The sequence below is a fragment of the Durio zibethinus genome, chromosome 8, assembly GCF_047325235.1.
Source record: "Durio zibethinus cultivar Kanyao isolate XHJ-2024 chromosome 8, ASM4732523v1, whole genome shotgun sequence".
In the NCBI taxonomy this organism is placed as follows: domain Eukaryota; kingdom Viridiplantae; phylum Streptophyta; class Magnoliopsida; order Malvales; family Malvaceae; genus Durio; species Durio zibethinus.
The window spans coordinates 400,910-426,822 of NC_143169.1; the positions used below are offsets into that span (position 1 = coordinate 400,910).

At 29.5% G+C, this 25,913-nt stretch overlaps 2 protein-coding genes and 2 pseudogenes across 3 annotated transcripts; 2 read left to right on the top strand and 2 right to left on the bottom strand.

Moving 5' to 3' along the window:
• Nucleotides 1-8,596: 8,596 nt before the first annotated feature.
• Nucleotides 8,597-11,624, top strand: LOC149516946 (putative pre-mRNA-splicing factor ATP-dependent RNA helicase DEAH5 pseudogene; annotated as a pseudogene).
• Nucleotides 10,284-12,998, top strand: LOC111278845 (putative pre-mRNA-splicing factor ATP-dependent RNA helicase DEAH5). The gene is made up of 2 exons (XM_089764442.1): nt 10,284-11,775; nt 12,368-12,998. The coding sequence occupies exons 1-2, from the start codon at nt 11,768-11,770 to the stop codon at nt 12,765-12,767; spliced, it is 408 nt and encodes a 135-aa protein (XP_089620568.1). The 5' UTR covers nt 10,284-11,767; the 3' UTR covers nt 12,768-12,998.
• Nucleotides 12,999-13,309: 311 nt separating this feature from the next.
• Nucleotides 13,310-15,154, bottom strand: LOC111278565 (berberine bridge enzyme-like 8 pseudogene; annotated as a pseudogene). Its single transcript, XR_016343901.1, has one exon. The product of XR_016343901.1 is annotated as a berberine bridge enzyme-like 8 pseudogene (transcript).
• Nucleotides 15,155-15,810: 656 nt separating this feature from the next.
• LOC111278846 (berberine bridge enzyme-like 14) lies at nt 15,811-17,683 on the bottom strand. Its single transcript, XM_022865526.2, has one exon. The coding sequence runs from the start codon at nt 17,534-17,536 to the stop codon at nt 15,950-15,952; it is 1,587 nt and encodes a 528-aa protein (XP_022721261.2). The 5' UTR covers nt 17,537-17,683; the 3' UTR covers nt 15,811-15,949.
• Nucleotides 17,684-25,913: the final 8,230 nt, after the last annotated feature.

The window sequence follows — 25,913 nt, forward strand, 5'->3', positions numbered from 1 at the left end:
TATAAGTAACAAATCAACTATTAAACAACTAAACTTGTAACTCATTACCTAAGGGATTAAAAACACACAATCGCTCACAATTATTTAAAAGAAACAAGATCAACAAACTTACAAATGAACTAACTATCAAAACTGAGAAAGCTAAATAGTATGTATCAAACTTGAATAAAAACAAATATTAAAGACTACTTAATACCTAAAACAACATTACATGGCAAGATATGAACAAAATCAAACTTAACAAAGCATTGAACATCTAACTAAGCTTGTAAATTAAAAAGATATTGAATGAATAGGTCAAGATCTAAGGTCTAAAATAGAATCGAATATTGAGTTGAAAATAGAACATACTTTAACTTCTATCAATCTAAATTGCATGCTAATCAATGAAAATGAGCTTAAAAGTAAAATGAGTATTAAAAAGCAATTGAATATTGAAATATCAAAACTTATGAATGATCAAAACAACATAAAAAAGCATTGCATTAAAGGAAACAAAGCCAAACCAAAATGTAGAGTAAAACAGTGTATCAATTAAACCGAACAACTCTTAAACTCTATTTGCAAAAATAAATCAAAGTAAAATTGCAAGAAAGTAACTACACATTACCAAAACATGAAAACTAAGTGAAGATCAACAAGAAAATAGCAACAACTAGCATCAGAATCATAAATTACAACAGTAAATTAAAGAGCTGAACAGAACCATAATTTGGAATTAATAGTTAAAATCGAATGATCTCCGCCTCTTTTCTCACTCAAATCTAAAGTGTTTTACCTCAAATTTGAAGTGTGAATCAAGGTAAAGAAGTAAAGAAAAAGTATTGAAAAAATCAAACTCAGTTAAACACAATATCAAATTAAAAATCAATAGAATAATAAAAAAACTTAAATTTAGAATTACAATGAAGTAAATTGCTATAAATTGTAAAGAGAACTTAAAGAACATGAAATTAAAGTGTTTAAGAAAAGTAAATTGCAAAAAAAAAAAAAATGCAAGAAAAGGCTATCTAGACAGTCCATTATTTATGAACTAGAAAGAAATTGCCTTAATTTCAAAATGAAAAAAAATTGCAAAAATGAGTAAAAGCCTCTTAAATCCGCATAATGTCCTCCTATTTATAGGCAAATGGTGATAAGATTTGGCCAATGGGAGATCTCCAATACACTATGTCAACTGTTGAGTCAACTAATTCAATTGGAGAAGTTAACAACCTCCAAACTATCTTCAACTATCTTAGCCAGCAGTGTTTGGACTTTTAGCACATTAAAGTCCGCTAATTTCTTTATAAATCCTTCTAACATGAAGTTAATGTTAAACAAAAAAAGCCCCAATCTAATCATTCTAGCGGAAGCATAATCAAACAATCAATTAATCATATAAGAGATAATAATTTAACGTGGTTTGATCTAACTGACCTATGTCCACGGATGAAAAATAAGATCTACTAGTTGTAGAGAATTACAAACATGCATTAAAATATATCAACCACTTAATAATCAAGACTCATAAGACACTCTCAATCTTCTCTAGTCCTATGAAGTATTCTCAACCCAAATAAACATATATCCATGTGTACCCCTTTCAATACAAACAAACACATACCTATAGTACCCATTCATCATACCTATGTAAACCCTCTCAATCTTCTTCAGTTTACTTGCAAACATTCAAACATATACACCCATAAGACGCAAATCTCTAGTACTCCTATAGAGTATCTATCTCACAAAATTCTACAACTCTCTTACATGTTTTTCTCATACCTAACCTTGTAGAGACTTCATCTATTTATAACTATACAAACTTGCCTATTAAGAATCCTTTCCTTTGAAAATTCTTCTCCTGTAAGTCAAACTTGCCTATTAAGAATCTTTTTTCTCCTTAGAATTCTTCTTTTGTAAGTCAAACTTGCTTATTAAAAAAATTTTTTCTTTTAGAATTCTTCTTTTGCAAATCTTCTTATCCATTAAGTAATATCTAACCAATTTCTAATATATCTCTTATAGAATTTGAGTCATTATTCCTAACAGTTAACTCTTAAGTGTTCAACATTTTCCAACTCAACTCTTTTTCATCCAATTCAAAATTGCAAAACTCCTCAGCTTTATTCAAAAATCACATCGCTGTTAGCTATAGTTTTCATCATTTGCAAGAAGAAAATATGCCTTTTTTAGGGTGATCCAAGTGACTAATTTTCAGCCAATTATTGTTTTTTTCTAGCTCACACAAACTTAAAAAACTACAAATCAAGCTTACTTCATTTGAACTTGTAATCATGTTCCCTTGAGCTTAATAAAGTTTTTTAAACCTTTGATCACTTATGTTCTGACTTGAATTCGTATAGACAAGCTTTCTTTCATCAATAATTTTCTTAATTCCAACTCAAAGTGCTTGTAAAGTTTAATTTAAGCATACTAACTAGAGATGCAATCGACTCTTATTAAAGGTATTCTGTTGCTTGTTTTTCATTTGCTCTAATTAGCCCCAAATGTGTTTCAAAACACTTCCCAACATCCTTAATTTCTCTTTTTTTTCCTCATTTTGCTAAAAACACCAATACATGAGACAATCAACAATTTTATAAGTATATTTTCACAAAATTTTCAAAAAACAAGCAAAAATATATGATAAAATCATATGCTAATTTTATAAAATTATTAAATCATTAATGGCTTCAATTCTATGAATCTTAATAATGTGGGTTTGAGCTTTCTCACATGTCCAGATCAGTTTTTATTTTGGTTTAATTGTGTTTTAGTTACTTTGTAAGCTTTGGGTTAAATCTAATAGTTGGCATCAGAGTTGAACTCACCTTAAGAGTCACTAATTACTTCATATCTTGTTAAAAGTTGTCTATCTTATGTATAGAGGACGTGCATATGATTAGGGGTAATAACGATTCGAATCAAATCGGATTCGATACTCTTCTTTTGGATAATGCATAGCATTATAAACTTTTAAAATCTTATTCGAATCTGAACTGCCTTTCTCTTGAAACTAATTTGATCCGAACTGAATTACATCTATTCAGCTTAGTTTGATTCATCAGTTTTTATTTATTTTTTGTTTTTATATATTATTTTTAATAAGATTTTAAATATATTTAAATATATTTATATATAGAATAATTATTTTATTTTATAAAAATTTAAAATACATAAAAACTAACAAAAAATATATAATTTGGTTTGATTCAACTTTTTTGATTTTTTATGTCTCAATCTAAATCTGTTTGAACTTAATATATATATATATAATATCTTAACTTTGTCCGAATCGATTCGAACATTATGATTTTAAATCGATTTTCAATTTTTTTTTAGTTTTTTTACCCCTGTTTTATAATTTTTTTCTTAATTTCAAATCTAATAAAAACCCTGATGATTTAACATATTTTTCATCTCGAAATTAATGTTTTGATGTTTATGGATGCTTTGAGATAAAAAAAAATCATTGAAAAATGACAAAACTGGGATTGAAATGATGGGTATTTAGTCAGGTAAAAATATCTTTTTTTTTCTTTTTGGAAAACTATCCTAAACAGATTAAAAAGGCCAAATGTTCATTTTAGGACTAAACTTTTATTCATATCCAGATTAAATGTATTATTATATACAGATCATGACTAAACGTTATCGAAAATTTACAATTAAAGATATATTTGAACAAAAATTTAAGTGTGTCTCACATGTGCCGTAAACTCTAATAAAATTAATAATTAAATGAAAAAATTAAAATAATCCAAAAAATGAGATTATTTTTTTACAAAAGAATGAAAAATTTATTTAATTCTTTCTTACTATTTAAAATATGGTTTATATATTATTTTTAGTAAGATTTTAAATATATTTAAATAAATTTATATATAGAATAATTATTTTATTTTATTTTATAAAAATTTAAAATACATAAAAACTAACAAAAAATATATAATTTGGTTTGATTCAATTTTTTCGATTTTTTATGTCTCGATCTAAATCTGTTTGAACTTAATATATATAATATTCAAACTTTGTCCGAATCGATTCAAACATTATGATTTTAAATCGATTTTCAATTTTTTTTAGTTTTTTTAACCCCTATTTTATAATTTTTTTCTTAATTTCAAATCTAATAAAAACCCTGATGATTTAACATATTTTTCATCTCGAAATTAATGTTTTGATGTTTATGGGTACTTTGAGATAAAAAAAAATCATTGAAAAATGACAAAACTAGGATTGAAATGATGGGTATTTAGTCAGGTAAAAATATCTTTTTTTTTTTCTTTTTGGAAAACTGTCCTAAAGAGATTAAAAAGGCTAAATGTTCATTTTAGGACTAAACTTTTATTCATATCAAGATTAAATGTATTATTATATACAGATCATGACTAAACGTTATCGAAAATTTACAATTAGAGACATATTTGGACAAAAATTTAAGCGTGTCTCACATGTGCCGTAAACTCTAATAAAATTAATAATTAAATGAAAAAATTAAAATAATCCAAAAAATGAGATTATTTTTTTACAAAAGAATGAAAATTTTATTTAATTCTTTCTTACTATTTAAAATATGGTTTATATATTATTTTTAATAAGATTTTAAATATATTTAAATAGATTTATATATAGAATAATTATTTTATTTTATTTTATAAAAATTTAAAATACATAAAAACTAACAAAAAATATATAATTTGGTTTGATTCAATTTTTTCGATTTTTTATGTCTCGATCTAAATCTGTTTGAACTTAATATATATATAATATCCAAACTTTGTCCGAATCGATTCGAACATTATGATTTTAAATCGATTTTTAATTTTTTTTAGTTTTTTTAACCCCTATTTTATAATTTTTTTTTCTTAATTTCAAATCTAATAAAAACCCTGATGATTTAACATATTTTTCATCTCGAAATTAATGTTTTGATGTTTATGGATGCTTTGAGATAAAAAACAAATCATTGAAAAATGACAAAACCGGGATTGAAATGATGGGTATTTAGTAAGGTAAAAATATCTTTTTTTTCTTTTTGGAAAACTATCCTAAACAGATTAAAAAGGCTAAATGTTCATTTTAGGACTAAACTTTTATTCATATCAAGATTAAATGTACTATTATATACAGATCATGACTAAATGTTATCGAAAATTTACAATTAAAGATATATTTGGACAAAAATTTAAGCGTGTCTCACATGTGCCGTAAATTCTAATAAAATTAATAATTAAATGAAAAAATTAAAATAATCCAAAAAATGAGATTATTTTTTTACAAAAGAATGAAAAATTTATTTAATTCTTTCTTACTATTTAAAATATGGTTTATATATTATTTTTAATAAGATTTTAAATATATTTAAATAAATTTATATATAGAATAATTATTTTATTTTATTTTATAAAATTTAAAATACATAAAAACTAACAAAAAATATATAATTTGGTTTGGTTCAATTTTTTCAATTTTTTATGTCTCGATCTAAATCTGTTTGAACTTAATATATATATAATATCCGAACTTTGTCCGAATCGATTCGAACATTATGATTTTAAATCGAGTTTTAATTTTTTTTTAGTTTTTTTAACCCTTGTTTTATAATTTTTTTCTTAATTTCAAATCTAATAAAAACCCTGATGATTTAACATATTTTTCATCTCGAAATTAATGTTTTGATGTTTATGGGTGCTTTGAGATAAAAAAAATCAATGAAAAATGACAAAACTAGGATTGAAATGATGGGTATTTAGTCAGGTAAAAATATCTTTTTTTTTCTTTTTGAAAAACTGTCCTAAACAAATTAAAAAGGCTAAATGTTTAGTTTAGGACTAAACTTTTATTCATATCAAGATTAAATGTATTATTATATACAGATCATGACTAAAAGTTATCGAAAATTTACAATTAGAGATATATTTGGACAAAAATTTAAGCGTGTCTCACATGTGCCGTAAACTCTAATAAAATTAATAATTAAATGAAAAAATTAAAATAATCCAAAAAATGAGATTATTTTTTTACAAAAGAATGAAAATTTTATTTAATTCTTTCTTACTATTTAAAATATGGTTTATATATTATTTTTAATAAGATTTTAAATATATTTAAATAGATTTATATATAGAATAATTATTTTATTTTATTTTATAAAAATTTAAAATACATAAAAACTAACAAAAAATATATAATTTGGTTTGATTCAATTTTTTCGATTTTTTATGTCTCGATCTAAATCTGTTTGAACTTAATATATATATAATATCCGAACTTTGTCCGAATCGATTCGAACATTATGATTTTAAATCGATTTTCAATTTTTTTTAGTTTTTTTAACCCCTGTTTTATAATTTTTTTTCTTAATTTCAAATCTAATAAAAACCCTGATGATTTAACATATTTTTCATCTCGAAATTAATGTTTTGATGTTTATGGATGCTTTGAGATAAAAAAAAAATCATTGAAAAATGACAAAACTGGGATTGAAATGATGGGTATTTAGTTAGGTAAAAATATCTTTTTTTTCTTTTTGAAAAACTATCCTAAACATATTAAAAAGGCTAAATGTTCATTTTAGGACTAAACTTTTATTCATATCAAGATTAAATGTATTATTATATACAGATCATGACTAAACGTTATGGAAAATTTACAATTAAAGATATATTTGGACAAAAATTTAAGCGTGTCTCACATGTGCCGTAAACTCTAATAAAATTAATAATTAAATGAAAAAATTAAAATAATCCAAAAAATGAGATTATTTTTTTACAAAAGAATGAAAATTTTATTTAATTCTTTCTTACTATTTAAAATATGGTTTATATATTATTTTTAATAAGATTTTAAATATATTTAAATAAATTTATATATAGAATAATTATTTTATTTTATTTTATAAAAATTTAAAATACATAAAAACTGACAAAAAATATATAATTTGGTTTGATTCAATTTTTTCGATTTTTTATGTCTCGATCTAAATTTGTTTGAACTTAATATATATATAATATCCGAACTTTGTCCGAATCGATTCGAACATTATGATTTAAATCGATTTTCAATTTTTGAATATTTTGAATAATTATTCAATTTATTTTAAAATAATTATTTAAAGGGTTTATATAAAAAAATTTTTAAATAATTCCCTTTAAAGTTATATAACTAATTATTTAAAATATTTTTAATCACCTTTAATGATATTTTTATAAAAAAATTAAAATAAATTTTTTTATATTTTTATTATATAAAAAAATGGTAAAGACATTAAATGATTTTTTTAAACAATTTTCTTTATTAATTTTTATTTTTCAAAAAAGTGTCAAATGAGATTGATAATATTTTATAAATAAAAATAAAAATAAAATAAAATATTTATTTATTTTTACTGTTAAAAGTATCATTTGTCATTTGGATGGATATTATTAATAAAAACTAATGAAAAATTGTTATTATATGTATCAAAGATATTTTGATAATTATTTAAAAATTAATATACATAAATTTTTTTTAATCAAATGAGTAAATTTAAATATAAAATATTTTAAAATAAAAAAATTTTAAATCTTATATTTTTAAAAAAAATATATTTTTTTAAAATTTAAGATTTCGCTAATAAAATGTTGGTTACATGCGTGCTACAAGTGTCATACTAAAATTAAAAGAATAAGTCAAATTTAGAATTTTGACCCATTTTTGAGGCTATTTGGTTGGTCCATCCTTTATCCTTTGGTTGGGCCATTACCTTTTGTATTTGGCCCTATCCTTTGGTCTTAAGTTGGGTCAATTTTTACTTATGACGGGGCACTAAGTCGTTGGTTAATTTTGGGCCATTAGATTTCTTATAGTCTTGGCCATCGATTTTATTGTTTAGTGAAATTGAAATTGTCCATTTAAATGCTTTGAATTTTAATTTTTGGGGCCGAATTTAATATTTACCTTGGGCCAATTATGCTTTAAATTAAATTTATGTTAGGAATTAAAAATAAATTTTGGTCAAAAAATTAAATGATTTTTAATCAATATTTTTTTGCCTAATTAAATGAATTTTAAATTGATTGTTTAAGTATCTTGTTTGGCTTAATTTTATAAATTTAAATTTATTGATTTTGTTAATAATTCATTAAATTCGTTGCAAGACCATTGAATAAATAAAATATTTTATTATTTGAATATTCCTTTTACATGAAATTAGTTGATCTTGCTATAATATTATGAATATATTTTCAAAAATTACATGTTTTTATCGTAATTAAATTTTAGTTCGACAATTATATAAATAATTTTAAAGTTACATAAATTCTTCTTATTTTTTTAAAAAAATTTAATAGACCCTTTAATTCTTTATTTTTGTATTGACTTTAGAAAAACATTATCTACATAAATGAAATTAAATAAGTTACATTGGATCTCATATATCATAATATTAATCTTGAAGATTTTTATGATAATTTATATTAAAATAGTTACAATAGTCACTGAAATCCGTAAAAAAGAAAAAAAAAATCATCACTTTAAAATCTTCCAAAATCGAAACACTAATAACCCATTCTCCCTCCATTTTTTTTTTTTTTTTTTTTTTTGCGATTTTTCCATTCCCAAATCCCACACTTGGTATATTGAAAGCCTAACCATCAAGATCCTTTAGAAACCTTAATTATCTTACGCTATTTGAACAAGAATGGTTTCATCTCCTGTCCAAGATGATGCGCTGAAGAAACTTGAATAACTCTCTCTCGTCTCCAAAGTCAGCTCCGAACTCGAGAGCCATGTAGGGTTTTCCGACGAGGTTTTGGCCGAATTCATCACCGACATGGGCCGCCATTCCGAGACTGTTGATGAATTTGATGCCAAGCTGAAAGATAACGGCGCCGAGTTACCTGATTACTTTGTCCGCACACTTCTTACTATTATCCACGCGATTCTGCGGCCAAAGCACAAGGCCGAGAAGGAATCTAAGAAAGAAAACGCCGGTGATGGTAAGAAGGCGAAATCTAAAGCTTTAGCGATTGCAGATGATAAAGATAGGGAGAAAGAGCAGGAGAAGGAAATTGAGATGGAGACGCGAGACCGACGAAAAGAAGAGGATAGAGATAGAGACAAACATAGGAGGAATAGATATAAAGAGGATAGGAGCGATTATGGCAGTGTAGGAAGAAATGGGGATCGAACCCGAGATAGTAGAGGCGGTGACGAGATTATAGGAACAGAGGCAGGAACAGGGACCGTGATAATGTGAAAGTTGATGAAGATAGGGAGAGGAGTAATGGGAGGTACAGGGATAATGAGCCTGAGTTGTATAAGGTATACACGGCGAGAATTTCGAGAGTGATGTATACTGCTTGTTTTGTGCAGTTGAATGAGTTAAGGGGAAAGGAGGGTTTGGGTCATGTTTCCCAGATGGCTAGTAGGAGGATTTCGAATGCTCAAGATGTTCTAAAACGGGATCAGGAGGTTTATGTGAAGGTAATTTCAGTTTCGGGTGAGAAGTTGAGCTTGTCTATGAGAGATGTTGATCAGAATACTGGTAAGGATTTGCTTCCTTTGAAGAAAATTTCTTATGATTATGCATCCAGGACTAATCCTTCAGGGGGGAAAGAGGGGCCTGTGATGAGAACTGGTCTTTCAGGGATTAGGATTATGGAGGATGAGGATATTGTCCCATCGCGTAGGCCATTGAAGAGAATGAGTTCACCAGAGACATGGGAAGCCAAACAGTTGATTGCTTCCGGTGTTCTGAGAGTAGATGAGTATCCCATGTATGATGAGGACGGAGATGGAATGCTTATCAAGAAGAGGGAGCTGAAGAAGAGCTTGAGATTGAGATGAATGAGGATGAACCAGCCTTTTTGCAAGTGCAGAGTAGGTATTCTGTGGATATTTCACCAGTAAAGATATTTAAGAATCCAGAAGGGTCCTTGAGTCGTGCTGCTCCTCTCCAGTCTGCACTTATTAAGGAACGGAGAGAAGTACGGGAGCAGCAGCAGAGGACAGTGCTTGATTCAATTCCAAAGGATCTTAATCGTCCTTGGGAAGACCCTATGCTGGAGACTGTTGAGAGGCATCTTGCACAGGAGCTTAGAGGTGTTGCATTGTCTGCATATGATATGCCTGAATGGAAGAAGGATGCTTTTGGAAAAGCTTTGAATTTTGGGCAGAGGTCTATACTTTCCATCCAAGAGCAGAGGCAGAGCCTGCCCATTTATAAACTGAAAAAGGAACTGATTCAGGCTGTGCATGATAACCAGGTTCTGGTTGTCATTGATGAGACTGGTTCGGGTAAGACCGTAAGACTACCCAGGTAACCCAGTACCTTGCTGAGGCTGGGTACACTACAAGGGGTAAGATTGGATGTACTCAACCTCGTAGGGTGGCTGCAATGTCTGTTGCAAAGAGGGTTGCTGAGGAATTTGGTTGTCGTTTAGGGGAGGAAGTTGGGTATGCTATTCGTTTTGAAGATTGTACTGGACCAGATACTGTCATAAAGTACATGACTGATGGTATGCTTCTTAGGGAGATTCTGATTGATGAGAACCTTTCTCAATACTCGGTCATTATGCTTGATGAAGCTCATAAGCGTACAATTCACACTGATGTCCTTTTTGGGTTGCTGAAGCGGCTTGTGAAACGGAGAACTGATCTTCGTCTGATTGTTACATCTGCTACACTGGATGCAGAGAAGTTTTCAGGGTATTTCTTCAACTGTAATATTTTCACAATTCCTGGGAGAACGTTCCCTGTGGAGATACTGTATACAAAACGACCAGAAAGTGACTAACTAGATGCTGCTCTGATAACAGTCCTAGAGATACACTTGACTGAACCTGAACGTGACATTCTCCTCTTTTTGACTGGTCAGGAGGAAATTGATTTTGCATGCCAGTCTCTTTATGAGAGGATCTAAGGGCTAGGTAAAAATGTTCCTGAGTTGATTATTTTACCAGTTTATAGTGCCTTTCCTAGTGAAAGGCAGTCTAGAATATTTGATCCTGCCCCTCCTGGGAAGAGGAAGGTGGTGGTGGCAACCAATATTGCTGAGGCTTCTTTAACTATAGATGGAATATTCTATGTGGTTGATCCTGGTTTTGCAAAACAAAATGTCTATAATCCAAAGCAAGGGCTTGATTCCCCGGTAATAACACCAATTTCACAAGCATCAGCCAAGCAACGTGCTGAATGCTGGGCATGCTGGGCATGCTGGGCATACTGGACCTGGAAAATGCTACCGCTTGTACACTGAGAGTGCATATAGAAATGAGATGTTTCCTACCTCTATTCCAGAAATCCAAAGGATTAATCTTGGCATGACAACACTAACAATGAAGGTGATGGGCATAAATGATCTACTTTCTTTTGATTTTATGGATCCGCCTGCACCCCAAGCTCTCATTTCTGCCATGGAGCAACTGTACAGTCTAGGAGCTCTAGATGAGGAGGGACTTTTAACTAAATTGGGTAGGAAAATGGCGGAATTTCCTCTTGATCTCCCACTATCGAAAATGTTACTGGCCAGTGTGGACCTTGGGTGTAGTGATGAGTTATTGACAATTATCACAATGATCCAAACAGGTAACATTTTTTACAGGCCAAGGGAAAAGCAAGCTCAAGCTGATCAGAAGAGGGCCAAAATTTTCTAGCCTGAGGGAGACCATTTGACTCTACTTGCTGTATATGAGGCTTGGATAGCTAAGAACTTCTCTGGGCATTAGTGTTTGAAAATTTTATTCAGTCACGATCCTTGAGGAGGGCACGGGATGTCAGAAAACAGCTTATCAGTATAATGGATAAGTATGTTCTAGCTTTTGGTTTTATAATATCTTGTTTTTGCAAATTATCTCTGGTCTCCATATTTTCTTCCTGTTTATGCATTTATGGGTTTACGATTTTAACTGTGTCCTATACTCTGATGGTAACTTTCTTGCAATGTTAATTTGGGATGTATCATCGCTAGTGGAACATATATTTACTAATGTTTGACTTGATTATTACTACAATGATGCGCGCTTACTTCAGTCGCTTTGACAAGTTGTACTAGATGTTGTTTGAGCTTAATTAGCTAGCAAATTTCTCACCAACCTGCGTTCCAAGTTTCTTACTTTTAGGTGCTGTACTAGAGATTGTGGATGTGTCATTAGGAGAATGAAAAGCTGATTGTGGATGTCTCTGATTCTATGAACTTGTTTTATTGCTTTTGTATTATTCTGCTAGTAGTTTCTTATTAGAAATAATCTTAACAACCAGCCAAACTTTCTCTCACTTTCTCTTCTATTCATCTGTTTGAATCTGTTGTGTTCGCTAGTACGAGTATTAATACCTTTTAATGGTTTAAAAGTTTTGCTTCTCCAATGAGGTTCTAATGCGAAAGCTGATGCTTTTTCAGGTACAAATTGGATGTTGTCAGCGCTGGAAAGAGCTTTACAAAGATCAGGAAAGCTATCACAGCAGGGTTCTTTTTCCATGCCGCTAGGAAGGACCCGCAGGAGAAATATAGAACACTGGTCGAGAACCAGCCTGTTTATATTCACCCAAGTAGTGCCCTTTTCCAGAGACAACCGGACTGGGTGATCTACCATGAGCTGGTAATGACTACAAAGGAGTACATGCGAGAGGTAACAGCGATAGATCCTAAGTGGCTAGTTGAACTGGCACCTAGATTCTTCAAAGTGGCAGATCCCACAAAAATGAGCAAGCGCAAGCGCAAGCGTCAAGAACGTATTGAACCACTTTATGATAGATATCATGAGTCTAATTCTTGGCGTCTGAGTAAACGACGAGCTTGATATGTTTGTGTGGTTGATCACAGAGTTATCTTGCTTCTAAATCACCTTGTAATTCTTTTTATTTATTTTTTCCCTGTATAAAATTGTCCTGTTGCTCCCTATATGTTGCTTTTCAATTAAAGTTGTTAGAGGAATTAATTAATTGTACCAATTAATTTTAGATAAGGTCTAAAGTTAAGAACTTTGATAATTTTGAAGTAAAAAGTGGTAGTTTGATTTGAATTCAAATAATGTATGTGCAAGTGGCTTAGATTTTTCTAGTTTTAGTATATTAGGTTGTTGTACAAGTAATTTGTTGGTTTGAAAGTTGAAATAGAAAGAAGTGAATTTTTGGTTAAGTAGAACCTTGCGGTTTCCTACATATCTTACTTGGGCATTTAAATTTTTTTTGTTCAATTAAAATGGTTATCTAGGTTTAATTTTGAAAAAACTATGGGGCTTACTTAGTTTTGAAAAAAATATGGGGCTTTTGAGATTGAGAGTGGTAAAACATCTTCAATAGCATATAAATATATAAATAAATACATATATATATATATATATTGAGAAATAGTAGCTTCATTAATTAATTAATTAATTAAAAAGAAGTACAATCAGAATCAATTATTATCATCACTTGTAGAAAGTCTGAGCAATCCTCAACCCACCCAGTACTCGTCTTGTCTCCCATCCAGAGCATGTCCGAATGCTTTTGTATGCTCAAGCAACTAGCATATACTCCATTTGAACTCATTTCTATTCTGCCATTCTACTACTCTTCCAGGATGCAAGAGATGGAATGCTTTGCTCATATCTAAAAAAGTTGCCTGCATCAACCATACTTTTTACTTGTACCAGTCTGTCAAAATTTCCCTTGAAATACTTTCTTCCCCATATCTCAGCCTCTGAGTAGCTTGCATTGCCAATTTCATTGATCCCTATGTCCACATCTCTGTAGTTCAGATACGAGCTCCTGGGAGATTTTGATACATAAGGTGTCATATAATCATAAAGCCTTGCAATCGGATCTAAAGCCTCGACGTCACCCTCTTTCCAAGTCACTGAGTATTGGATTTTGTATATGTTCCCTGCTCTGTGAGGAAATGGAGTTTCTGACTCTGAAATCTCACTCATTTTCCCACCATAAGGATTCAAGGTCAACGCTGGTCTTCCTAGTTCAATCATTTTCTTCCAAATCCCTTCAAGATTCTTCTTGGAAATTGGCTCCTGCACATAGTCTGATTTCTTCTTCAAGTACTTTTCTGGTTTAGGTTGTCGATTGAGCAAAACCTCCAAGGATGTTCCCTTTGGATAATTAGACCAAAACAGGACTGACTCAATCCAGCTCATTTCAATACACATCTCAGGCGATAAACCCAATTCGGGAAATCTTCCATTCATTAGCGAAACAAGTTTTTCAGCATTTCCAAGAAACAACGCGTTGAATTTAGCTTTAATGGACTGCAGACGCATTTTAGTAACTGGTAGCAATACCACTCTAATGAACAGATTCTCATCTATTTTATCTGCAATATATTGCCATTTATCAACAATATCTGTTGCACCTTGTTCTAATGTTTTTTCCACTCTAAAAACAGTAACAACTTCTGGGACAGAAACTAATTTGATTTTCCACGAAAGAATGACTCCAAAGCTAGCTCCACCACCTCCTCTGATGGCCCAAAACAGATCCTCTCCCATTGACTCTCTATCCAAAACTCTGCCAGCAGCATCGACTAGCTTTGCATCAACAATATTATCAGTAGACAAGCCATATTTTCTCATCATGTTACCATAACCGCCTCCACTGAAATGACCACCGATACCTACTGTAGGACAAACTCCAGCTGGGAAGCCATGGATCTTACTCTTTTGAGCAATTGCATAGAAAAGTTCACCCAATGTGGCACCAGACTCAACCCAAGCACTTTGATCCTCTATGTTGACGCTTATAGATCGAAGATTGGACATGTCAAGGATCATAAAAGAAGCTGTTGATACATAAGAAAGGCCATCATAATCGTGTCCACCGCTGCGAATTCTCATTTCCAAGCCATGAATTTTGCAGCAAATGATTGACGCCTGGATGTGAGAGACATGGGAGGGAAGCACAAGGAATAGAGGCTTAGGGGTTGCGGAAGAGCTGAATCTAAGATTTCTGATGTATGATTGTAAAATTGACGGGTAGGAAGGATGGGTGGGGAAGTAGGTGACGGAAGAGATGGGTATGGAGGCGACAGAATGGTTGGAAAGGCATTGAAGAAGAACGCTGGATTCTTGGGGAAGATCTGAAATTGACATTGAATTACAGACAAGTGATAGATATGTGAAGACTGCTAGATTCCTTATTACATTACATTCCATTGCCCAAATTAAGGATTGGAGGTTTACAACAAACAATCGGCGTTGGACATGGAGTTGAGTTGGAGTGGCAATAAAAACATAAAATAGACTTTCTCAACCTCATGTCCACCTCTAAATTTATTTGACTCCAACAAATGGGATTCCCTTGTTTTAACCGTCTTTTTGTTTTGTTTTATAATTTTTTGCCAATAAAAGTAAATTATGCTTCTTTTTGTTTTTGTTTTACTTAATATTATGAAAACCGAAAGCGGCATCTATATATGGTGAAGTTTTCAATTAAAAAAGTAATATATATATATATATGGTGAAGTTTTCAATTAAAAAAAGTTAAGTAAAAATAAAGAGTGAAATTAAAACCAAAAAATTGATAAAAATGTATAAATTAATATTTAAAAATATGATAATTTGTACTTTCAACGTTCAAATAATACATCATGTTAAATTAAACAAAACTTAACTCATTCATGTAACACCTAACCAGTATAATAAGATATGAAAATGCTAAATATTTTATGAAAATTGAACCTAAAGATCATATTTTTCAAAGCATTGCTGAAAAGACTTTTTCATGGAATATGCTCTCGTTATTATTATAATTTGCATTAATATAATATTTTATTTGAATATCGACGTGTAAATTGTAATTTTTTTCATACACCAACCTACATATTTTATCAAACACAGAGTGCCAAATTTGTAATTTATCTTAACAAATTAGGAAAAACTAACTTTTATTGAAAAGAATGCAACCAGCAATACTACTGCCAATAAAATATTTATTGATACATAAGGAATTGCAAATGATGAGTTCACTAAATATCCCAGGTAATCTTCACTAGCTATGAACAAGTTGGAATACTTTGCTCATAGGTGAAGAAATTGTCAGGATCAATCCTCGTCTTCACATCCACCAATCTATCAAAATTATCCTTGAAATATTTGCTTCCGTAAACTTTTCCTTCTTCCAAAGTAGCATTTATATTCGTGCCAATGTCAATATCCCTATAGTTGAGAAATGACTCCCGTGGATTCTTGGACACGTAAGGAGTCATGGCTTCATACAGCTTCATGGTCCAATTCAAGAAATTGTCTGTGATCTCCTTCCCTGGGTTTTTCCAGTTGGAACTATATTGAATCTTGAATATATTCCCTGCCCTGTGGGGGAAAGGAGTGGCTGTGGGTAAAATCTCACTCATTTTCCCTCCATAAGGATTCCAGTTCATACCCACATTCTCTGCTTCTATCATTACCTTCCAGATGCCTTCCAAACCTGCCTTGGGGATAGGTTGTTGGACATAATCGGATTTACGCTTCAAAAAGCTTTCACTCTTAGGAATCCTTTGGAGCAAGACATCTGTTTCTGATACATTTGGATGGTTGATCCAAAAGAGAACAGATTCCACCCACTTCATCTCCATGCAATCTTTTTTCCGTAAACCCAGTTCTGGGAAGCTCTCATTCATCAACTCAAGAAGCCTTTCGGTTTGCCCCAAAAACATGGCAACAAAAGATGCTTGTATCGTCTTCTCGTCTGTAGCACTTGATCTATTTTCGGGGCTCAACCTCAATCTTATAAAAAGATGTTCATCCAGCTTATCCGCAACCTTTTGCCACTTGACAACAAGGTCAGTGGCTCCTTCCTCCAGGGTCTTGGCTACCTCGAAAACAGTCACTGTTTCAGGAACCGAAACCAACTTGATTTTCCACGAAAGAATAACACAAAAGCTAGCAGCACCCCCACCTCTTATGGCCCAAAAGACATCTTCTCCCATAGATGCTCTATCGAGAATTCTACCGTTAACATCAACAATATTTGCATCAATTATATTGTCAACCGAAAGGCCATACTTTCTCATCATGTTTCCGTAGCCACCACCAGTGAAGTGCCCGCCAACACCAAGCGTGGTACATATACCGGCAGGGAATCCATGGACAGGACTTTTCTCTGCGATCCTGAAATAAACTTCTCCGAGGCTGGCCCCAGCCTGAACCCACGCACTTTCATCTGTTACATTTATATCAATAGATGCAAGGTTAAACATATCAAGAATAACAAAAGGAACATTGGATACATAAGAAAGGCCCTCATAATCGTGGCCACCACTCCGGATTCGAATCTGCAAGCCAACCGATTTTGAACAAATAACAGTTGCTTGGACATGGGATTCATGCAAGGCGGTGACAATAGCAAGAGGTTTAGGGGTTTCAGGTGTCATGAATCGGAGATTCCTTACATATGACTGTAACACAGATGAAAATGAAGAGTTTTTAGGGGTGTAGATGGCTCCAGCGATTGGATTACTGGGTTGAGATTGCTTGGAAAGGCATTGAACAAAGTTGTCTAGAAATAAGTGTGAATTTGCCAATGAAAAAGAAACAAAAAGCAAGGAAAAGGCAGACTGAATTGCAGCTGCTGTGGTCTTCATCTTTGGGGTTGCGCTTCAGCACAGAGTCATGAAAGTTCCTTTTATGAAGATTGATTCTACCGTGAAAATCCAATCCAAGGTAAAAAATTATATGGCATTGAATTAATTTCTTGCGTTAATCTTTTCATTTAAAGAAAGATAATTGAATTGTGAAACCGTGATATTAGGATTAATTTATAGTCAATTTATCCACGTAAATGAGCATATATGTAGGCTAAATACCATTTTTAGCTTAGACAAAAAGATACGTGTCAGCTAAGGAAATTGTAAATCCATATGAGATTAGGAAGTTACTTAATGCCTGCTTTTATCCACTAATAACCTTTTTAAAAAAAAAAATTGTTCAATATAGATAACTTATAATAGTGACATATGGATAATTTTTATCAATCATTAAGTGTCCTATATTAATTATATTTATTCATATTTGTTTCTCTTTAAATTGATATGAATTGATTTGATCTTATAAAAAATTTTAAAATATGTTAATACATTAATTATATTTATTTTCTTTTATATTTTTAATAAAATATTCTAAATTATAGATTAAAGCTAAATCAATGATACATTATAATTAAAGAATTTTTTAATGATTCAAATAATTAATAAAAACTATAATTATGGTCATTAAATACATATTTTTAATGATTCAAATAACTTCTATTAAAATCTAATCAGAAATGTTATAAAAAATTTAATAACCATTATAATTACAATTCAGAGTTGACTTTTTAATTAATTATTTGATACATTCATATTTAATTAAATATGATATCCAATTGAGTAATAGATGTTATTTATGTATAAATATATATAATGTAATAATTTTATATATTTATATAAGATTAATGATACATTATAATGTTAGATTTTATATATAAGGGTTGTGATCAATAAGCCGTGCATCCCTTATATATTAATTGCTCAAATTAATTAAATCAATAATATGGGATCACAATTAAGTTAATGATAAAATAATATATCTAATTAATTCTCCATTATTAATATTTCAATTTCAACTAATTGGTAAAACTAAATTTTTTTTTAATTTGACAAATTAAACCAATCAATATATACGAATATGAAAATTTATTGTAAAATATAATAATATTTTGCAACGATTTTTTCTGTCATTGCAAACTGTGGTTGCTAAAAGTCATATTTCTATTAGTGAACGTTGGGAAGAGGATATTTGGTTGTGGATTCAATTGTTTGCATTTAAATATATTGTTTTGGTGATGATGGGATGTGTTTAAGCAGTGCAATGGGATGAGGTAACATTTTCAAAATTGACAAAAATAATGGAACAAAAAGTTACCTATATATAAAAGTGCATTAAGACTAATCACTTGCTGTTTTGAGTGTGCATCAGGGGAGGCAATAGAAATGTTATTGGTGGATGATGTAAACTAGGGTTCGGGAGTAGAGTTGGCCAACTTCAGAGTATGAATTGGAAACTCCTGAGCTAGATTTCTTCCAGAAATCAAATCAAGAAACTATAGGATTGGATACTTAAAAAAAAAAAAACAAGGAAACTGCAGGATTAGAAGGTTGAATGTTAGCAAAAGAGAACTTATTTTCATAAAAAAAAATCTTCCTTAATCGATTAACAACTAGATTCAACAAAAATGGTAAAGAGAAATATGGCAAAACATTATTATTTGTATTAATTTTTTTGTCCAATATTATTATTTTATTATTGAATATTTATGATTTTTGCAACTGTTATACTCATTTTTTTATTATTTATTGATTTTTGCAACCGTTATAATTAACTTGTTAAACGAAAATTTTACTCACTGATATTTATTTTTCCTTTGTAGATATAGCTTTTTTAAGTGTTTTTTTTTTTTTTTTAGATATAGCGATAGATCTTAAGTTAGTACAATAAAATTATTTATTAATAAAAAATAAAATACCAAAAGTTATCCTATATATTATATATATATTTAAGTAAAGTTAATTTTTGCACTATTATTAATAAAATATTATTGATTGTGTTTTAGGGTGTTGGTAGGAAGGGAAGTAGCTTGATGGTAGTATGAAGGAAATATGGTTATGGTGCATTGGAGTTGGTTCTTTGGGATACACTTTGACACTTAATACAATCAAATATATAAGATTTTGGTAAAGAATGAGGTGTGCTGTAAGTGCTTAGGAAGCTTAAAGAGGAAAGATTCTTAGTTCATATCGTATGTGGATCTTTTTTTTTTTCCTTATATATGTGAAAAAGGGTAGTGACATGGTCATGATAATTGACAATTGATGATAAATACATGTAGCGCTTAAGAAAGGGCTACGTGGGTGATTGTGACTACATTTAATGATCCTAAGAAAGTTGGAGGCCAATCAGTTTATTATGAAATGATGCCTTAATTGGACGTTAGTAAAAATAGTTAAGCAAGTCCCTTCTTGGTGAGGGTAAGCCCACTTTATGGCAAGGGGTCTAAATGTCGACCCTCACTTATGGTGACATGGTGGTCAGGCATGTGTTAACTTGGCAATCAAGGGAGTTGATATTATTGATCGAGTAAATAGGTACAATAAAAACAAAATATCAAATGCTAGTGTGGCAAGTGCTTAATGGCATTATACTAATAATGGAAAAACTCAAGAGTAGAATGCTTCAAGTTGACCCAATGTGCTTTAGATGTGGGAAAAAATATAAGATAGTGATGACTGCACAAAATATAGCTTTTCTTAGGTCATTTTGCCTTCAAATTTTGAAATATTTTTATGAATTCATTTCATTTTATGCATTAACGTATTGAATTTTTTATTTTCAAATTTGCATGAAGAAATTAGACAAGTTGGATGAAAATGGCAAAAACCATGCAAGCCATGCAAAGGTGATAAGGAAGGTAGCCATGTATGAGAACCATGCAATGCATGCAAAGGTGACGAGCACCATTTGAACAAAGCTTGAAGATCCATTCAACTATGCACATAAGAGGAAGGCTAAAATTTATGCAAAGTTGACAACATACAGCCCATGTTCTAGTCGAATTAAGAAGCCCAATAGTGTAGGTTTGCATGTTTGGCCAAAAAAAATGATTGCATGAGAACTCTTTCAAATTTAAAAGAGTTTGAAGCTAAAGGAAACAAATCAAGAAGAATATGCAAGCAAATTCAAAAATAAGCCGAATCTCTCATATCCTCATTCAAATTTCAAAATGTAGTTGACTTGTCATGGACACCTAAGCATGGAAGGCATAAGTGGACCAATCCAAGAGTGTTATTTGACCATACAAACTCCACTTCTTGCAAGGGCTTTATCCTTTCAGCTATCTCATTCAAATTTAAAAAGATCACAATTTTAAATTCAAATGAGTTTAAGCTAGAATAAGAGTGTCTAAGTTCATCCCCTTAGCCCAAGCCATGTATTATAAATAGCCTACTCTAGCTCACTTGTAAATCATCCATCATCCTTCATTCCATTTATTTTCTCTTTTTTTAGTTTCAATTTTTCACTTAAAGTTCTTGTAATTTTTCTACTTCATTCGACTAAGGTGATAGACTAGCCAAAATTTTTTTGTTTTTCAAAACTCTCTTTTGATACAAGTTTAGTTCACATTTTACTTAAAACTTTTCTTCATTTACTTTTCGAGCAATCAAGTTTAATTTTAAAGTTCTCTTTAAGCTTTTTACATTTACTTTCTACACTTGTTATTTACTTTAGGTTTAGCTGCTCTTATTTTTCCTAAAAGCATTCAATTCTTTAATTTTCATTTCCATTTATATTTCATCGTAATTTGTCTTTTTCTTTTCTTGCTCTATTTGGACACCACAATTGCTAGCAAGTTTTCATTTTGTTTAGCATTGTAATCGGCCTTTACATTTTCAGCATTTTTGTTTTGCTTTCATTTTAATCTCCAACCATTTTCAATTTGTCTAAATATAAAGTTGAAAGAATCAATTTTGGTACTTGGTTTTGATCAACACCCATTCTATAATCTTTGAAAGAATGATACTCTACTCACATATTTTATTACTTGAATTCAATCTATAATCTTTGAAAGAGTGATACTCTACTCACATATTTTATTACTTGAATTCAATCTATGTACTTGCAAACTAAAAAGTAGCAATTAGTCAGTCATGCATGCGATAAAAGATTACCTTTATGTTGATAATATCTGGAAGTTAATGAATATAGCAATTGACATCCAAGAAGTCAAACTAATATCACATGCTAGGTATGGCCAAATTGTTTGTCATTAAATAAGCAACAACTACAGCTTTATATGACAACAATATGGGCTATAAGGGGAGTCAGAAATAATAAATTACATGGTGAAAATTGTAGAGAACTAAGGAGATTAAGACTTTCATTATAAGATAGCTCAAGTGCACCAAACAAGTGATATAGCTCCAATTTAACAGTGGACACCCCCAAGTAATGGTCTCCTCAAAGTTAACTTTGATGCAGCATTAGATTTACAAAAAAAAAAAAAAAGGTGACGCAAAGACAGCTATGCAAGCATTATAAGTAACACAAGATATGTAATTTACAAAAATCATCACTGAAGGGATGCATTAAATATAATCAATCTTGAAGTTTGTCCAACCAGATTTGTTAGCTTCTAGAGTTTATACAAAGGAAGCAAAGGCAAATATGAGACAATTTCAAATTTGCCATGTGTCACATATGCTAAAATGTGACAATATAGCCTCACACTTGTTAGCCAAACATACCCTAAATATTGTGGAGAATGAGTATTGGGTGGAGGATTGTCCCACTAGCACTATGTTTGGATTAAGGGAAAGAGAAAGAAAGGAAAGGAAAATAAAGAAAAGTAATGAAAAAAAAAACATTTCATATGTTTAGATAAACTTTTAATTTAAAGGAAAAGGAAAATGTGGAAACCTAATAACTTTTGATTTCTCTTATAATCCTTATTTTTTTAATACTTTAATTTGAGAGAAAAGCTAAGGAAAGGAAAGTTGAAAAAATTTTATTTTTATGAAAAGACTATTATATCTATATTTTTATTATGATATTAGATTTAATTATATAACTAACACCTTCTATAAAGATGAATTCCTTTTATGAGTATTTTATATAATATTATAATTTATAAATATTTATGATTTCCAAGTCTTAGCAATAAAACAAACCAAATCATTATCAAAATAAATTAAAAGGTGGAATTAAACACAAAATTAAAAATAAATCAATAATTAGATAATATATCTTACCGTATTAAACATGCTTAATTTTGTTTAGAAAGAATTGTTTATATAAGTTAGATACTATAAAGATATATTTGTTTATTATATGTCATAACATATAGATCCATAAATCCATAGTTAGACTTAACAAATGGATGGAGTCGCCACTAATCTTTTTTAACTAGGTGTGATTGGCCACCTAAGGAATCTATCATTTTAAACAACTTCTCAGCTTGACTAAGGGTCGCTAAAAGAATAGGTTCGGATCTACAAACTAGAACAGGGTTTGAGAGTTCGATTACGTATAGAAAAAGTTATAGCACCCCTATATGCCCATCCGAAAGATTGTACCATATTATTTTAAATTTATCATAGAGTATTGAATCTAATAGTTTCAAATTTTTATGCTAAATATCAAAAATAATTTATAAGATTTCTCTATCAATTTGATAGAATTCTTAAAAATATTTTTTCACCTCAAAAGTAATTAAGGATCTCATTTGTTTCCTTAAAAAGGCTCCGTTGTTGAAAACAAGTTTAATTAATATTCTTTTTTGTCTAAATATATCTAATTATTCCACTATTTGTGCCAAATTAAAAATATTTTCTTTTTTTTTAATTTTTAAATTCTCCACCATTTGGGCCTATTTAGAAATTCTTTTTATTTTTTTATTTCTGAATTTTTTACCATTTTGGTCAATTTAAAAATATTTTCTTTTTCAAAATTTTTAAAATTTTCACTATTTGGGCCTATTTAGAAAATTTTTTTTATCTTTTTTTTAATGAAAATAATATGACAATTATTTTTATTGAAGTTTCATTTAAATTCTTCTACCATTTGGGATAAATTTAAAAAAACTTCTCACTTAGAGATTTCTTAAAAAATTTACCATTTGAAATTACTAAGATTCTCATCCTTGGATAATTATCAACTATTTTCAACCAAATTTTTTTTTATTTTTTTATTTTTTTGTTTGAAAATAAATATTAACTATTGTTATTGAAATTTCATCTAAATTATTTCACTATTTGGGACAAATTTAGATATAATTTCTCACCTAATAATTTTATAAAAATTTACCATTTGAAGCTTTTATAAATTTCATCATTAAATAATTAATATTTATTCCTAAAATTTATTTTATATTTTTTAAAATTTATTCATGCAAAAAATACATTAAAAATAAAATAAATTAAAAAAATACAAAAATAGGGAAATGGCTCAACAAGACAGCTAAAAGGCTTAGCTCGACTACAGGAAGAAAAGCTGGAATGGCTTAAAAGGTAGCTCGACTTAGCTTAGCTTGAGACAAAGACTAGAAAAAGTCGTCAAAATCTGGGAATTTTTCAAAAATTTTTCCAAAAAAATAAAATTAAAACCCTTAAAAATCTTCAAAAAAATTTCTTAACTGCTTTTTCTTATTTTTATCTCTCTCCCTAATTTTTTTTTTATGTTTGTATGATCTGTGTGAGCATGTATTTATAGGGTTTTGAATCTAAGAACTCTAATCCAGAAAAGAATTATAATTTCCTTTGAATTCCAACTTAAACCCAACTTTAACTTTACAAATCAGTTCCAATAATTTCACACAAACTCAACTACCTATTTTTTTATTTTTTTATTAGCAAAAATCACAAGTAGACCCCGAACAAATTGGGGTGTCTACATTATATGTTACTTTATTAAAAAAAAGGTTATAATTGAAAAAATATTATAATGAATTATTTCATTTTCTTTTCACTATTTATCTAAACAATAGTTGTTAAAATTCTTTTTTTTTTCTTTTCATTTTTTTTATTAATTTTAACTATCTAAACAAGGAGTGCATATATTCTTTTTTTCCTTTAAAAAACTTTCTTTCTTTTTTTTTCTTTCATTAATATATATCCAAACATAACATAAAGTCTCTCATGTTTTATACTATGATTTTCATCAAGATAAGCGAATGAGTTTTTTTTTCTACAAAAATGCAAGAATTAATTTTTTAATAAATTAATATTAATATATATATAAATAATATAAAAAATGATTTCAAGATAAACTTTTGAAAATAAAAAAAAATATAAATCAATATCTTCTCATATTCCATTATTTAGATAATTTAAATTTTTGAAATGAAAAAAGTAAATTAATCAACGGTTTCACAAATAAAAATTTGATAGTAACAAATTCTTAAAATGAATCATCACTACAAGAAAATGGTGTATTAACGGCAATTTTGTAGCGGCCTTTCACTTACAAACGCCGCTAACTTTCGTGTTTTTATAAAACTTAAAGCGTTTATTATCAAAACGCCATTAAATATTCAAATAGTGGCGTTGTTACTTATAAACACCACTAAAGATAAAAATTAGCAACGTTTATCGACTAAAACTTCTTGAATAATCCTTTCTAAAAAATTGAAGTGATTATTAAATGTATTTTTTTTTACAGAAAACGCCTTGAATAATCCTCTCATAAAAAATAGAAGCAATTATTGAAGGCATTTAGAAAATGCCCTCAATAATTTCCCTAAAAGATTGTAGAGGATTATTAAAGGCGTTTTTGATAAAAAAAAATGCCTTCAATAATCCCCTTCATTTTTTATGAGGGGATCATTGAAGGTATTTTGTGCAAAAAAATACATTTAATAATTCCTTTCAATTTTTTATAAAGGATCATTAAAGGTGTTTCAAGTAAAAAAATATCTTGAATAATCTGCTCATAAAAAATAGAAGTGATTATTGAAAGTATTTTTTGTAAAAAAAACACCTTTAATAATTTTTTTTTAAAATTGTAAAAGATTATTGAAGGTGTTTTTAGTAAAAAACGCCTTTAATAAATCTCCTTGTCAATAAATTTATAAAAAATGAAATAGCATTGTTAGTTAGAATATATAGTCGTTAACCATAAGGTTATAGGTTCAATATTTTCCTTTAGCATTTTATGGATTTTTTAAGGGATTATTAAAGGCGTTTCTAGCCAGAAACGCTTTCAATAATCCTTCAAAAAACTTTTAAAATGCTGAAGAAAATGATCGAACTTACAACCTTATAATTAACAATCGTATGTTCTAACTGACAATACTACTCTATTTTTGGTAGATTCATTGACAAAAAGATTCATTGAAGGCGTTTTTTATCAAAAAAGCTTTCAATAATCCTCTATAATTTTTTAAAAAAATTGTTGAAAGCGTTTTTGGTAAAAAAATACCTTCAATAATCA

Bases quoted from the DNA above. Each gene is read 5' to 3' on its own strand.
- LOC111278846 (XM_022865526.2), bottom strand. From the start codon at position 17,536: ATGAAGACCACAGCAGCTGCAATTCAGTCTGCCTTTTCCTTGCTTTTT.